The sequence below is a fragment of the Scylla paramamosain genome, chromosome 1, assembly GCF_035594125.1.
Source record: "Scylla paramamosain isolate STU-SP2022 chromosome 1, ASM3559412v1, whole genome shotgun sequence".
NCBI lineage: Eukaryota > Metazoa > Arthropoda > Malacostraca > Decapoda > Portunidae > Scylla > Scylla paramamosain.
In genome coordinates this window covers 3,291,538-3,307,500 of record NC_087151.1, presented here as the reverse complement: position 1 = coordinate 3,307,500, position 15,963 = coordinate 3,291,538, and the positions used below count along the sequence as shown (strand labels likewise).

Genomic DNA, 15,963 nt, shown 5'->3' with positions numbered 1-15,963 from the left:
ATTAAAGACTTATTGAACCTTAATGTTGGTGTTGGTTATTAAAGAAAACAGCAACCCAGCCTGATGTTGAAAAATTCTTAGCATATAGAGAATTGGTCAAGATATATTTTCTGCAACTTTCATTCATTATCATCACCTACAAAACATGTACTGTATTAATATTTGTATATTTGTTATATTAATATGATAGCTGGATATTGGTGCTATCATAATATTGTAGACTGAGTATTCATGTTTTATTTACTTGTTGATAGAAGTTATATAGGTATTACTATAATGTGCTGGTCATTATTTTGTGGAAATAATAGAGAAAAAAATTGTGGTATGTGGAGTTGAAAAAAAAAATGCAGAAAAAAACAGGGGATGAAGCACTTAACACAATGTTTCTCGAAAGAGGAAATAACAATTTTTTATGGATAAGGGATGGATAAGAATTAGATGTTTTATTAGGGGAATGATTATTTTTGTGTTTAGTAGATGCAAAAAGTCTAAATTTTTCAGTTTATTAAACTTCCACACTGCTATATTATTGAATGGAATTACTATAAAATCTTTAAAGTTTAAGGACTTTGTGATCATTTGTCCTTGGAAGAGTTTTTTGGCTCCTGGTTACAGATTACATAGGAATTTTATTGTAAAGTAGAGGAATGTGTATTATCAGTATATCATGTAGTGTACATGTCATCACACACACACACATATATATATGTAGATTATGAGCACCATTTTTGCAAGATTCAAATTAGTCAGAATTATTCAAATTCAATCAAATGACATAGTCTTAGCTTACCTATATAGGGATGCTGATCTGCTTATAGCCACTGAATTGTATTTGCTCTTCCACCTTGATAAACATTATCACATGTAAAGATCATTATCATTTTTGTCCAAAAGTACTGTCATCTTTGTCTTGAATATTGATGTTGAAATAGTTGTTTGCTGTAGTTGCTGAGGACAAAGATGTCAGCCTTTTACTCATCCTCCTATCATGGTTGACAAGGACAGTCTGAAAATTACAAGAACACTGGTAATACTGATGCTGTGGTAAAAAAAAAAGTGGTCCATAAAAAAATCACATCACTGGTCTTACAAAATGTCATGCATTGTGTGTAGCAGTTGCTACTGATACTGGCATTGACCACTAAAAAACCAATATGCTCAATTTAATATACCAAGTAGTAAACCAGAGTATTGATTGAAGGTAGAGTAGCTGCGACTGTTGTGGCAATAGAGATAAAAGACTCATAACCTCACCACATTTTATCAGTTAGAAAATACTATAGTCATCATCTGATAAACTTGACATCTGTGACAATGCTGATAGCAGAATAACACAAATAGTAATGTTGCATATTTAGGTATGAAAGGAAACTGCCATAGCAGTTACAAACTAAATTTTTTTTCTAATCTGTATGGAAGAGTGTAGGTGTTATGATGATAAAAACCCAAAGAGGATACATGGTAACATACATAAACCATTGGAAATAATTTTTGTTATACAGAATTGCTCTCTCTCTCTCTCTCTCTCTCTCTCTCCTCTCTCTCTCTCTCTCTCTCTCTCTCTCTCTCTCTCTCTCTCTCTCTCTCTCTCTCTCTCTCTCTCTCTCTCTCTCTCTCCTTCCTGTAACACTTATCTACAGGTATTTCAGCAGTAATAGTGTCACTTACCATTAATAACTTTATTTTAGATCTTCCCTCAAATCTAACACTACTCATTCACACTCCTTAACTCCCATGAATTATGCTGTGTCACAGCCAATTTAATACTTTATATATATATATATATATATATATATATATATATATATATATATATATATATATATATATATATATATATATATATATATATATATATATATATATATATATATATATATATATATATATACACACACACATATATATATATAATGTATCAATCTGGTGACATGTGCTAGATTACTTTACTATTTTTAGTATCTCCCTTGCTTTCATCATTAAGTGATGTCTTGGGAGATAAAAAGAAGATTTCTCAGTAGTTGTCATGTTAAGTGCTGATGCCTTAGTTACCCAAGCTCAGCACTTAAGTGAGATTGATTGTAGGTATATGAATTTTGGGTTTTGCCACAGCATTTGTTTTTGTAGGCCTTCTGAGTTTATTTAATCAGCTACATCAAGGATGACATTTGGAGCAACTATCTTTTCCCTTCAACAGTGAATACTGATATAAAATATAAATACTTTGATTAGGATTATGATACTATGGACAAAAATTGTTATGTACAAAGGGATAACTTTACTAAAGTTTTCACTACATTTATGGTTGATTTGGTCTTGCCAGTTGGTGGGAGTCTGGATATTTTATGTGTTACAGAAGCAGATGCAGCAGAAATTGCAAGGAACAGTAGGGAGGGGGTAATAGTCTCCCAATTTGGTAGTCTTAAGTAAACAAATCACCTTTAATAAGTATAAATAAAATATTTTTCCAGTTGAATTTATAAATATTTTTGGTAAAATATATTTTCTCCAAATAAATTTGTAAATATTTTTGGGTGTTGTAAGGATTTTTTTTTCCTCTTCCTTATGTAATCAAATCTGTTTTTGGTGAAGAACCTGAATTACCCTCATGAGAACTCTCTCTCTCTCTCTCTCTCTGTCTCTCTCTCTCTCTCTCTCTCTCTCTCTCTCTCTCTCTCTCTCTCTCTCTCTCTCTCTCTCTCTCTCTCTCTCTCTCTCTCTCTCTCTCTCTCTCTCTCTCTCTCTCTCTCTCTCTCTCTCTCTCTCTCTCTCTCTCTCTCTCTCTCTCCAGTATCAATTAGGTGCAAAAATGGTGCTAAGTTTGTGTGTGAAAATATCATTGGAGCTGTGATACTGTCTGTTTTCTTAATACCAATAACTTATGCATGTGTGTGAATTATGATATATAATTTCTGGATTGTAAACTGTATTTCAATCCATCTATCTTTTCTTTCTCTTCTGGCAGCCTGTGTATTTGGATGTCACCATTAAATGTTAACCAGGTATTGCCCTTCAGCCTAACTCGGTTATGAAATCTCCTTTAACCTCTGACATTGTTGCATTATGTTTTCTTGTTTTGTAGTCTTACCAAATAGTAATATTAGAATTGGAATTTGCATTGATCATAGTGAATGCATTGTTGTTAGTAATATTTATTGTTGTGTTGTAGATCTTTTTATTTAGATCCTTTAATATTTTTTTTTCACTGGACCATAAACAAGACTTAGTTTGTACTTACTTGTAGCAATATGTTAGTGTATAATAGTCTTAGTATACTATTCTCCTAATCACTTGTGTATTACTACATTAGCTGTTTAACTTGTTTGGTCTTCATTTCATTCAGCATGTAATAGTATGTAGTCACCATGATAATTTCAGATAGCAGGAAATACCATACATGTTAATGTCTTTATACAAGTCAGTTTCCTCACAAGGAAGGTGGCATAAAGAAAATATCAAGACAGCAAAACAACAAATGAAAAAGAAATATACCAAGTCCTTGCTTCTCAGGAACTGTAACCAACACTAGAACTGTTTATCCCATCACCCTCCTCCTCCTACTCCTACTCCTACTACAACTGTTGCTATTACTTCTTCAACAATCACCACCACTGCCATCACTAGTAACACTACTACTTCTTTTACTATTACTACTACTATAACAATGTATGACATATTATAGGCTGATCAATTTTAATTTAGAATTTTAAAAATCTGTAAACCTCAAATCCAGGTTTCAAGTGTTGCCTTGATGGTCGCAAGTAAAAAAAAAAAAATCTGGGCTCATATTACTTAAAGTATTTTATCTTAGATGACCATTTGCTCATCCTGAAAAAAAAAAATGGAGGAATGGCATTGTAAGTTATGAAGGGTATGTCCCAAATCTAACCTCATCTGAAATAAAGGTTATGATGGTATCTCTGCTGCTCCTCCAAACAGTAAATGTGGTTGAAGTGGAGGCAGTTCCTCAGTGTTGCCCAAGATCTTTTCATGAAAGGAGCTATATAGTGAATTGAACTTAGTGACACAGAACTAATGAAGCAATAATGCTTGTACTAAGAATGAAGTTTGATTATGATTGACTTGATCACTGTGAGAAAACAAGTGGAAAGAAAACAGTATAAAAAGTCAGGGACCAAAACATCTTAACATCAACTATATTTATCAATGTTTAATGCAGTTCCAACTTTTTTTTTTTTTTTTTTTTTTTTTTTTTCCCAGCTCTTATTTGTAAATGCAAATTTTGTATTCATAAATCAAGACCAATTTCTCTCTCTCTCTCTCTCTCTCTCTCTCTCTCTCTCTCTCTCTCTCTCTCTCTCTCTCTCTCTCTCTCTCTCTCTCTCTCTCCCCTTTTCCTTTTCCTTTTCTTATTCTATTACTTTCTTGATAGCTTTTTCCAAGGGCACTAGCTGAGAGAAATTGTCTTTATATCAAGGGCTTCCTGAATTGATATGCATACCTTTCACTCATTTTATATATATATATATATATATATATATATATATATATATATATATATATATTTTTTTTTTTTTTTTTTTTTTTTTTTTTTTTTTTTTTTAGATGATAGGTAGGTAGAGAGGTACTTTATATGTCCTCTCCATTTTTTTTTTTTTTTTTCCACATTTCCACTTCTCAGTAGATTGTATGGAGTAGGAAATTTAGGGGTTATCAAGGGTTTAATTTTAAAGGTGATGAGAACCAACCAGTTGCCTCTATTTGAATGTATTGTTCATTTGTTTAATCATTATGGCACTAGTAAAAGTATATTTCACATACTTAATGGTACTGATACATTTTTTATATATTTATTTATTATATTTTTATAATAATAATAATAATAATAATAATAATAATAATAATAATTATTATTATTATTATTATTATTATTATTATTATTATTTATTTGTATTTATTTATTTATTTATTCATTTATTTACTTATTTATTTACTATTATTTTTTTTTTTGGCATGGATGGTGTTAAAACGGTATAATGAAGAAAAAAAATTGATCATAGTTCATATATATATATATATATATATATATATATATATATATATATATATATATATATATATATATATATATATATATATATATATATATATATATATATATATATATATATATATATATATATACAGTCAGGATGTTGCTAGGGCACAATATTATAATACAAATCGTGTTTAACATGGGGAGTCAGTTTGCCTCTAGGTCATACTGTAATGCAGGAGATTATGACCTTAACATGGATGGAGCTACAACAAGCTGCAGTTTAGTCCATAACACAGAAGGACAGGACCACTGCTGCTCCTGCCCCAGTTATGTATGTAAACAGTGGCTTGGTGTGGCTTTTTAATGACTGTCAGTGCATTACTTTACAGTTTTTTGTTTATTAACCTTTTCATATTTTATGAACTCTTATTTGTCACCTTCAGTTAAACATGTAAAAGATTTTTTGGGTTTTGTAGGTACTGTGGAAATATTTTATTTAAATTTTTTTGTGGTTCTGTCTCAGTTAGGTCAGAACCATAGTAATTTTTGCCATTGCTTTCATTATAACCCTAATGCAAATTGTGTGTAATGTGGGCCATTAGTGGAAATGAATCCCCATGCTAGCAACAACCTAACTATATATATATATATATATATATATATATATATATATATATATATATATATATATATATATATATATATATATATATATATATATATATATATATATATATGGATGTACAAAAAACACAGTGGCATAGGTAATGAGTTGTATGATTCATGCAGTTTATTCTGTTATCTAAGGATGATATTGTTTCATGAGGTGGACTGATCAGAAACAGTTTCTATTAGAATATTATGTGAAAAGTTAATTCCTGTTCTCAGATTTTTTTTTTCTTTTATGATAGAAATAGATTGTATAAGTCATGCATGATATGAAAAAGGAATAAGTCATGCATGATATGTAAAAGGAAGTTCCATTAAAAATGATGATGTAAAGAGGCTCAAATGTTTTTGGAGAATGCAGTGAAACAGATGTACAGGACCACTTTAATGACTCAATGAGATGGCCTCCAAACAGTTGAGAAATTATGAAGTAGCAAAGAATTTATTGCTTAAGTGAAATAATGAAAACAGGTGCATGATATTGGTCACATGAAGGACAAGGATGAAAATAAGGATGGTAAAGATCATTAAATACTTTAAAATGGAAAGTAGTGCTGGTAGGAAGGCAAAAATAGAAATGGGATGAGCTCCTGAGGAAAGACTTAAAAAACAAATAAATAAATAGAATAAATAATAATAATAATAATAATATACAGGGAAATTTCTTATGACCATGCAACCTGGAGAGTTAACATCAGGTGATGAAAACTAGCCTATATGGACACATGCATGGAATGTAGCAGCATGGCTGGTACAAAGAGCAGTGTAAACTAGATCCCATCAACTCCTGAAGCCATCTGGAGATCAGTTGATGACAAATAAGCAAATGTGGATGAAAAGCCAGTCACCAGAGATCAGTTACTCCATCATCACCAACTACCACTCTGTATCACTGTTTGTCACCTCCCTTTTGTCAAACATTAGGTCCATGAAAAAGTAACTGTAAAGCTCACAGTATTAAAGCTCCAGTATTAGTGAGTTGGCTCACCACAAGATTTGACTGTGCTGTTTGGTACTGGGATAACTTGATTGTGTGACGAATTAGTATTTATATGGACTTTGCCAGACTATCCATTTTTCCCCACAGTTATCAGCTATCTTTTGTTCTCCTATGTGCTTTGGCATGCAGAGAGGTGACATTACCATCATAAAACACTCACCACTTTATCAGACTTTCCTCTATAGTCACAATTTTCAGGCCTTTCTCCTACTTTGTGATATTCTTTCATTTAGGCTATGTATCAATAGGTTGTCAAGAAGAGATTCCTGAATATTATAGCAATTATTTTGAATATGAGTCTGTATTGTATTGTGCTGTTGTACCAGTGTTTTCAATAACCAACATGGGTGTGTATCCTTACCATACATCATTATAATGTCATAATCCTTATTTAAATTAACTCAGTTTCCATTATAATAAGTTTCTTGGTTTTAGTCTGATGGAGAAACATTGGCATCTAAAAGTTGCATCATAAAAGTAATGCTTGAAATTGTTTTCCCTTTTGTATCTAATATAAGCAGATTACATGCATTAAGAGATGTTTTAAACATTTGATATAATGCTCTGCTTTTTTTTCTTTCTCTCTCTCTCCCTGTGCAGCCAGTGGGCCTTTGTGTGGAGGTTCCCATAGGAGCAGGTACAGTGCAGTGTTGCTCACCTCAGGCACCATGTCGTAACTTTGTGCATGACCCTGCTGCTCAGTGTTTTGTGCAGTCAGGCTGGTGCCTCTGTCAGTCCTATCCACCCTGCCCAAGACCCATAGTAGCATCTGTGTGCTCCAACAACCCACTCTTAACCCCTCTCCCAGGCCAGGTTCTTCCTGTGACCCTAGCCTCTGCATGTCTCAACCCAGTAAAGGTTGACATGTCCTTCACTCAAGATAATGTGAACACCCCAGAACAGTGTTTAGTGCCTCAGTGTGTGTGTAGTGCTGGTGTTAGTGAGGAAAAGCTTAGTCATCAGTGTCACTGTCAGTTCCGAACCACAGATCCTCAAGTGATACCTGAAGCTGGAGTTAAGTCTGGAGACCTGATGAGGAATCTTTTGCTGTTAGGTGCTGGCTGTGATACCAGAGCAGGCTTGGAAAACACTGAACAGTTGTTGAAAAGAGTCAATTCTGCACCTAACACTAGCGTTGTACCGCCCAAACCATATCACCACATTCCCTTGGCATCCTCACACTCCCTTGACACTGGTCGGTGCCTTCACCTGACGTATGCACCTAATGCTAAACTGCGACTCAGGTCTTCCTCCTCAAGATTTTTATCACATCACAGTTCTTCTACTGAAGAATGGTTTGAAGAAGTATTTATATCTCAGGATCCAAATAAATGTGAAGACAAATCATGTGATACACTTGTAGCTGCAACCTCACCTGAACTTAAAGAATCCAACAAGGATACCATTCCATCTCCAATCACATCACCAAATAGTGTTAATACAGACAGAAAATCCTCACCAATGTCAGGGGAGCATCAGGAAGATGTGACTTTATGGGATCCTGTTAACCAGGTGAGAAAAGAATCTATTGGTGACAGCTTAGGTGCTGAGAGCTTGGGTGAATGTAGTGAACAGAGGGAAGAAAGTCTTAGCACTAAAGAATTATCAGTGGACCATGAGCATTCAAGCACTGAACAACACTCCCTCAATAACTTGCTCCTAGCAGACAGTTGTGATCAACTCTCAGCTAAGAATCTTTCACAGTCCGGGTCTAGCCTAAGTGCTCACTACAGTGAAGATAGTGTTTCCACTGCAGGCAGGCTCCTCAAGGATGGGGAGACTGTGTCACAGGCCCCCACTTTTGACATAGCAGATGTTGACCCCAGTGATGTAAGTGCTTCCAAGCAACATGCAATTAGTCAAAAGCCTAGCAGCAAGTCCAGTACTGACATGTCTGAGCACCCACAACCTGGCCACTGCTGTTGTGTTCTGTCCTAACCTTGGCTGCATATACCTTCCTGTAGTATCCCGTAAGTTTGAGTTCTAGTTTTTGTTGTTTTTAAAGTCAGTTATAAGTATACATAACCCATATATATATATATATATATATATATATATATATATATATATATATATATATATATATATATATATATATATATATATATATATATATATATATATATATAGTATAAACCTAACTCTAATAATGAAGTTTCTTTCCAGATAAATATTCCTAACACTGAAAAGGTAAAATCTTGCTAAGCTTATTGCAGGAGACTTTCCATATATGAAAATCACATGTTGCTAGTGTAATTTAATTGCATCCCATTGTTAGCAGATATTATTTAATAGAACATTAAAATATTTTTGCATCACTGTAAAGGCCAAATGGTAAGTTATGTCTTGTAACATTAAGTCAATAATTGGCCTGGCATGGCTCTTTTATTTCTGCTAGTGTACACTTATACCACATTAATTTTGTTATTCTCATAACCATGCCATAATTTTTACATAATATATACAAACAACAGATATTTGTGGCCCCATATCAAACCTGTTTAAACACTGCCTCCAACAGATTTAACTCAATGCATCCAGCTGGCTGTACATAAAACTTGCGTGTGAATGTCTCAAACATATTTACAAGACAAAATTTGATCAGTGCTCTTTTTCCCTTTTTGTCACATTTCTTTATTATTGGCTTTTTACAGGAGTGCATATGCTGCTCCAAGTTGCTTGGACTAAGAGGAACACCCTGAGAAGGTGTGTTTGGTTATGATCAGTCATAACCTTTCAAAAATGACACAAGTAAAACATGGTGCTGTGGGTTGTGACCAGTGACAATGTGTTGCACATAAAATGTGCTTAATGATTTCAGGCATATTCTCAGCTTCATTCTCAGTGCAGTGGCACTGCTGAGACATATGTCTGGAAAGAAGAAATTGATTTATTCTTGAAACCTGCAATTAGGTCAGTGAATGTAAATGTGACAAATATTTTCAAATGAGGCTAAAAAGAAAGGAGAAAAGAAATAAAATTAAATTTCATACCATCTTTAATGTAGCTGACCAAAGCACATAGTTACAGCCTACAAACTCTTATGTTGTTACAGTCTGTATGAAAAGTTATTGTGCCAACAGATTCTGGTTGGTCTAGTAGACCACAAAAATTTTAAAAAATTTTAACTCCATGTAGAATTTAATATCTTATTGCTTTTCCATGTTTTTTGAGGATGTTTTTGAGACATTTTAATAGACTATCAGTCAAATGTTAAAGCATGAATATTGTCCCACAATTGTGAACCTTTGCTCCCAGCTTGGAGAGTGGAGGTGTCATATCCTCATAACTTGTTCTTCATTACTGTTCATAAATTCTCTGATATGGAAATATCTGTTGAATTAACAAACCACTCTTATGTTGTCAACTTCACAGTTACTTAGCCATTCTTAAAGAGTTTTTAGCAGTATGTGCTGGTGCTCCATCCTGCTGGAAAATATTGGCTCTGGTAGTTTCAGAAGATGACTCAAGATGATCCATTAATAGTTTCAGTGACAGTTTTGTGACAGTAGTGTTTCTGATGAACACAAGGTTACCAAAGCCATAGAAAGTAAAGTATAACTTCCCTAAACCATTAAGGGTGTTTTATGGTTTTCTGAGTGTAGCAGAGGTCATCAGGATCTAATGCTAGTTGCTTGTTCACTGTTAGCATAAAAAGTGCTTTTATCAGACAATGAATAGCATATGCCTCTTACTTATTTCTTTGCAAACTGGAACCTTTTCTTCCTCTGTGAATCATTTATAAACCAGTTAATTTCCTTGGTGCAGTATTTGTGATACCCAAGATCATGGTTCAGAGTATCATGGAGGGAGACACCATCTAGTAAATTAGGATTCCCTTCATTAAGTTGACATCTTGTAAGGCTGGGCTTAATCTCCAGTTTCCTTCTGAGAAGTATTTTGACCTCTCAGGTACCTTATGGGGCTTATCAGGTGGCTTATGTGGGAAGGGTAAGCCTTTGCTCTCACCAAGTTTGAATTTTTGTATTAGCTCTTAAGCAAGTGTCGTTTCAAGCTTTTCTGAGTACAAATTTCTTTGTTACTGAGACCTGCTTTATGTAGATGTGTGATAGCCTGAATATTTTTTCCATCCATATCTAGTGGGCTATGATACTTAAAGATAGAAGTGCAGTTTAAGAGCAGAAAGTAGGAAAAGAAAGTTGTATATTAACCCGTATTGGCAACTCTTAATGTACTGAGGATGAGCTTGACAGTCTGCTCTGTGAGGAGAAGGATGCACCTTGCTGCCAGATGTACAGGGTTGGAAATTTATTCATTTTTTATTTTTTTATTTATTTATTTATTATTTATTATTTTTTATAACATAACCCACTGTTTTTTGGGGGTTATTGTTGTTATGGGGTTTTGATTATTTTTTTTTTGTTTACTTTATTTATATGTAAATCAGTTTAAGTAATTAAAAAGTAATCTAGAGTGAAACAAAAGGTTTGAAGTATTATCTGAAGGACAGACATTTGTTTAGGTCATGTTGATACAGGTTGGTCTGGTTTGACAAAGGCTGTTAACTTGTGCTGTACAGGTCAGGCTTGACTACATGTACTTTTACATTTTTTATGTATGTGTATAGATGGCTCCCTACTTGATGAAGCAGGTTTCCTACCCTTATTTTTACATAAAGTCATATGTCAGCTCAAGGGATTTTAATAGGTAAATATCGTTGGCCAGAAGTCATGATGTGTCAGTTAAACCACACCTTTCTCAATCCCACTTCCTTATCTGCTTCCCCATCCCCACTCCCTCCTTGTTTCTACATTTCTGATACTCCCTCCCTATCTCTTCCATCTAAGCCCCCCCCCCCCTCTCTCTCTCTCTCTCTCTCTCTCTCTCTCTCTCTCTCTCTCTCTCTCTCTCTCTCTCTCTCTCTCTCTCTCTCTCTCTCTCTCTCTCTCTCTCTCTCTCTCTCTCTCTCTCTCTCTCTCTCTCTCTCTCTCTCTCTCTCTCTCTCTCTTCTGTATGTATGTATGTAATGTATGTATGAAAGAAGTAGGAGAAGCATGGTGGATGGAGAGAGGGAAGGGAAGGGAATGGGAATATGGAGGGGAAAGGAAGAAGGCAGGCCCAAGATTCACGTCATAGGCAGCTCTAGCCAATGACAGTTGCTTTTGCAAGAAATGTAGATAGGAAAGCTGCTTCATCAAGTAGGGAGCCATCTGTATACATATAGACCTTATTTATCAATATGATATAAAACTAAATTTTTATATGTAAAATTTTTTTTTTGCCTATCCCACAAATGCATGATCTCCCTCTACCCTATATTGTTACCTTATGGAAGATAATTACATTTTCTATGGAAAGTAACTGTGTTGTCCCCCAAGGCACTGTAACTTTTTGCACAGACTAGTAATGTTCCTTTCTTCTTGATGCATTCCTACATCCCTCTAGAGACACTGTCTGCTGGATTCTGAAAGTATTTCTTAGAGAATTTTATCCACATTTACCTTATTACTATTTTGAGCTTTGTCATTTCAATGTCCTTTTCATTAGCATGTAGAATTATGAGAGAGATGTGGTACCTGAGTAGTCCTCCAGACACTAAAGGCAGAAGAGGCAGTGTGGTATAGCACTCTATCCTGCCTGAAAACCAGGCTATGGTTATCATTGGAGTCAAGAAGCATTTCAGTGAGGAGTCCCAGGTGAAGGAATCCCACACTATCACAACATCTGATTGTTTTACTGTCTTATGCAATATACTTAGATCCATTGCTGTGGAGCTTCTGCTATACACTGTTATATCCACAGCCAGTGACTCAAAGTGCTCCATTGTCTCTCCATATTGTATTTATCCATTCTTGCTCTGATCAGGTAATGTAGGTAGTTCTCAGTAAGCTATTTCCCTCTTGATCTGCAGTCAGGAGAGGTTTAACTTCTCATATGATATCTCTGATAGCCAAGGATATCATAATGGAAAGGTACATTGACTGAAGCACCATATTTCCAAATGATTTGCAGTACTTTGCTTGATCTTTCTAGTAGTCAGCTTTAGATAATATTTACCTGTTGAGAAATAGCCTTATTAGTTCTAAGTGACATAAAGTTGGGTTGCTGGATGTCAAGCTGCTTGAGATTGTTAGAAACCAGATTAAGTAACATTGTATACTGTTCACCAGTACAAGCCAATTATTCAGTTAATTTTATATAGAATGATGACTGAAACAAAATTCCATCACTGTTACTATCCTTAACATCTTGAAAAAGTAGTGAGACAGCAGAAATGAAAGAAATGCACATTATGAGCAAGAGCTGAAAGATTGTGTCCTCTTCTAATGAATGCCAGAGAGAAGCAGTAAAATCTTCCTGTATGGAAGATTTCTTTATAAACCAGATAAAATCCTTCTTTAGGGAAGGTTCCTACATAAACCAAATAAAAAACTTAAAATACTGTTCATAGCTACAGCTTAACATAGCTCACTGACAGTTAAAAAAAAAAAAAATATATATATATATATATATATATATATATATATATATATATATATATATATATATATATATATATATATATATATATATATATATATATATATATATATATATATATATATATATACACACACACACACACACACACACACACACACACACACACACACACACACACACACACACACACACACACACACACACACACACACACACACACTGGAACCTTTTTACTGAACATATCCCTTTTCAAACAACTCGGTTTTCAAACAAAAATTTCAACTCACGATCGCATCAGTTGCCATACCATAATTTGGTTTCCGAACAAAGTTACTTGATTTCAGATACTACAAGATGTAGCAAAAGTTATGTGGGAAATGAAGAAATAATAAAAGTACAAGAAGAGAAAGATCTGGGAGTGATAATACAGGATAGTCACCAGTTGGAGAAGCATGTAGAAAAGATATTCAGAGATACATATAGAATGGTCAGAAATATTGGAACAGGTGAGAAATATTGGAACTCTCTCATCATATCTTTAGCCATTACATGGATAAAGATATGATGAGAAAGATAATTACCTCTATGATTAGATCAAAGTTGGAATATGCTGAATCATTATGGTCTCCCCACAAGAAGAAACATGTAAAAAAACTAGAAAGGATACAAAGGATGGCAACGAAGATGGTTCCAGAACTGAAAGAATTAACATGAAGATAGGTTAGAGGAAGTAAATCTGCCAACATTGGAACAAAGAAGAGAAAGGGGAGATTTAATATTAATTTATAACCTGTGGAATAGAGTGGAAGAAATAAATAATGAGAAATTACTATTAAGAGAATTAGAAAATACTAGATACACATGAGGCCACAGCAAAAAAAAATAAGAAAAGAAAGATGCTTGAGGAACATAAAGAAATATAGTTTCCCACAGAGAAATATAGAAGTTTGGAACAAGCTAAGTGAGGATGTAGTATTGGCGTGAGTGTGCACAACTTGAAGAAAAAACTGGACAAGTGTAGATATGGAGATGGGACCACATGAGCATAGCTCAGGCCATGTAAATTACAAGTAGGTAAACACACACACACACACACACATTAATTTGGTTATTTACTCATATGTTTTAATCAGTTAATGAACTTGTTATTAATTTTATCTTACTTTCCAGATGATGGGACTCCAGTTGACGAGCCTGTGTGGCAGTTGAGAGAGCCAAAGGAGGCAACCAGTCCATCTGGCCACTTGTCAGATTCTGCAAATGAAAGTGAGGAGCCAGTATCTCAGGCCATGTGGTGTGGACCATCAGGCATTGTGGCTACACGTTATTTGGCCTCCCCTACTACTGCCTCAGACAGCCATGTACACATATTCAGGGAGACCACAGTCTAGTTTATGGTTAGTATGTTAGATTCCCTATTATTTGGAATTCATGATGAAAACATTGTTGAACTTTATGTATTGAAAAGGATTTTTAACAAATGAGCTTTAATTTGGAGGTGACATTTGCTCTTAAATGGTCGAAATTACCTTTCAGAGTTCTGTCATCATTGGTAAATCTATTTTGGCAAATATTGTTCTTTTTGTAAAACTACATCGATAAATTTCAGAAATTCTAAATAGTTTGCAGGAAGTAGAGGAAGTCGGGATATTACATTAAATCTTATGTAATTTTCCATTCTTATTATATAAAACATTTGTGTTATTCAAATTATGTAATGTGTAACTGTAGATTACCAAAGTTCACTTGTTTTATATTATTTTCTGAGAATAGTCAATGAATTTCATTACTCCAAAATTTCACAAGTCATCAGTCAACTTTTGAAGGACATTGTGTACAGACTGACATTTATCATTCCTAAAAATATTTATGAACCTCAAAAGTTATGTATAATTTTTGTTGTGTGTGTGTTTGAACAGTCAGCTTGAGCCAGTCAGTTGTTGCTGACTGTTAGACAAAAGTTATGATCTGTTTTTTTAATAATAACTCAGTTTATAATGGACTTCTGAAGTCAAGATTTGTGCAACGCAAGGTACAATGCAGTTAGGTACTAATTAAGTCAGCTGGTAGGTTATAAATGCCATCTGTTAGGAGACTGGTAGTGTATTGGTTAATGTGCTCATTTCACAGCTGGGAGGATTCACTTTCTTTGTCAGGTAGAGATACTTGGGCATGTTTCCTGTCACAGAGAGCTGACTTTTAAGTTCATACACTAGACATAAGTTTGGGAATTCCAATCTCACATTGAGCAGAACTGTGTGGCTAGGGATACTAAACTTCCATATTTGTATACTTGCTGCAAGAGACCAGATGTAATTCATGCTGCTAGTGTTAACATAATATACAAGAGCCCCTGCATCCTTGAACCAACATTTGTGCATATATAACTCTGTCTCACAACCACCACTCACCAGGGTGCCACTTCTCAAATCTCACATCAACACCATGCAATATCTGCTGGAAAACTGTTGCAGATTCTAAGCATGAAAAGTACTGCCAGCACAGAAAAAGTGAAGATACTGTAAAGATTAATGGTGCTGACAAATAAGTGGTGTCTGCTGAAAATTAAATTTCAGCCTATACACAGTTAAGAGTTGACTACATGTTCCATTAACAGTAAAGAAAAGGATTTAGATACTACAGTTTCAGTGTTCCTGCATGTGCTACTATGAATGAATAACAATCCTAATGTTTCTTTTCAAAACTAAACTGTGTAGACAGTAAGTCTTTTGGTCCTGATGAGAAGATTTCTCAACCAGTATAAGCTAGCCCTGACTCTCAGGGTCTCAACCTAAATACTATTGCATCAGGGGTTGTACCTATCTTAGACATCTCACTAGTAGGCAAGTAT

General features: G+C 34.3%; 1 protein-coding gene across 5 annotated transcripts in view; it reads left to right on the top strand.

The window, feature by feature from the left end:
• Nucleotides 1-15,746, top strand: part of LOC135113233 (uncharacterized) — a 45,465-nt gene extending 29,719 nt beyond the window's left edge. For 4 of the 5 annotated variants that reach the window (XM_064028570.1, XM_064028448.1, XM_064028632.1 and 1 more), the window contains 2 exons: nucleotides 7,269-8,638; nucleotides 14,283-15,746. In XM_064028570.1, coding sequence (XP_063884640.1) covers nucleotides 7,269-8,606 — 1,338 coding nt within the window. In that variant the 3' untranslated portion in view covers nucleotides 8,607-8,638; nucleotides 14,283-15,746. Of the gene's footprint in view, nucleotides 1-7,268; nucleotides 8,639-9,322; nucleotides 9,375-14,282 lie in introns of all 5 variants that reach the window. The other variant, XR_010274784.1, reaches the window with a different exon arrangement.
• The last annotated feature ends 217 nt before the right edge of the window (nucleotides 15,747-15,963 follow it).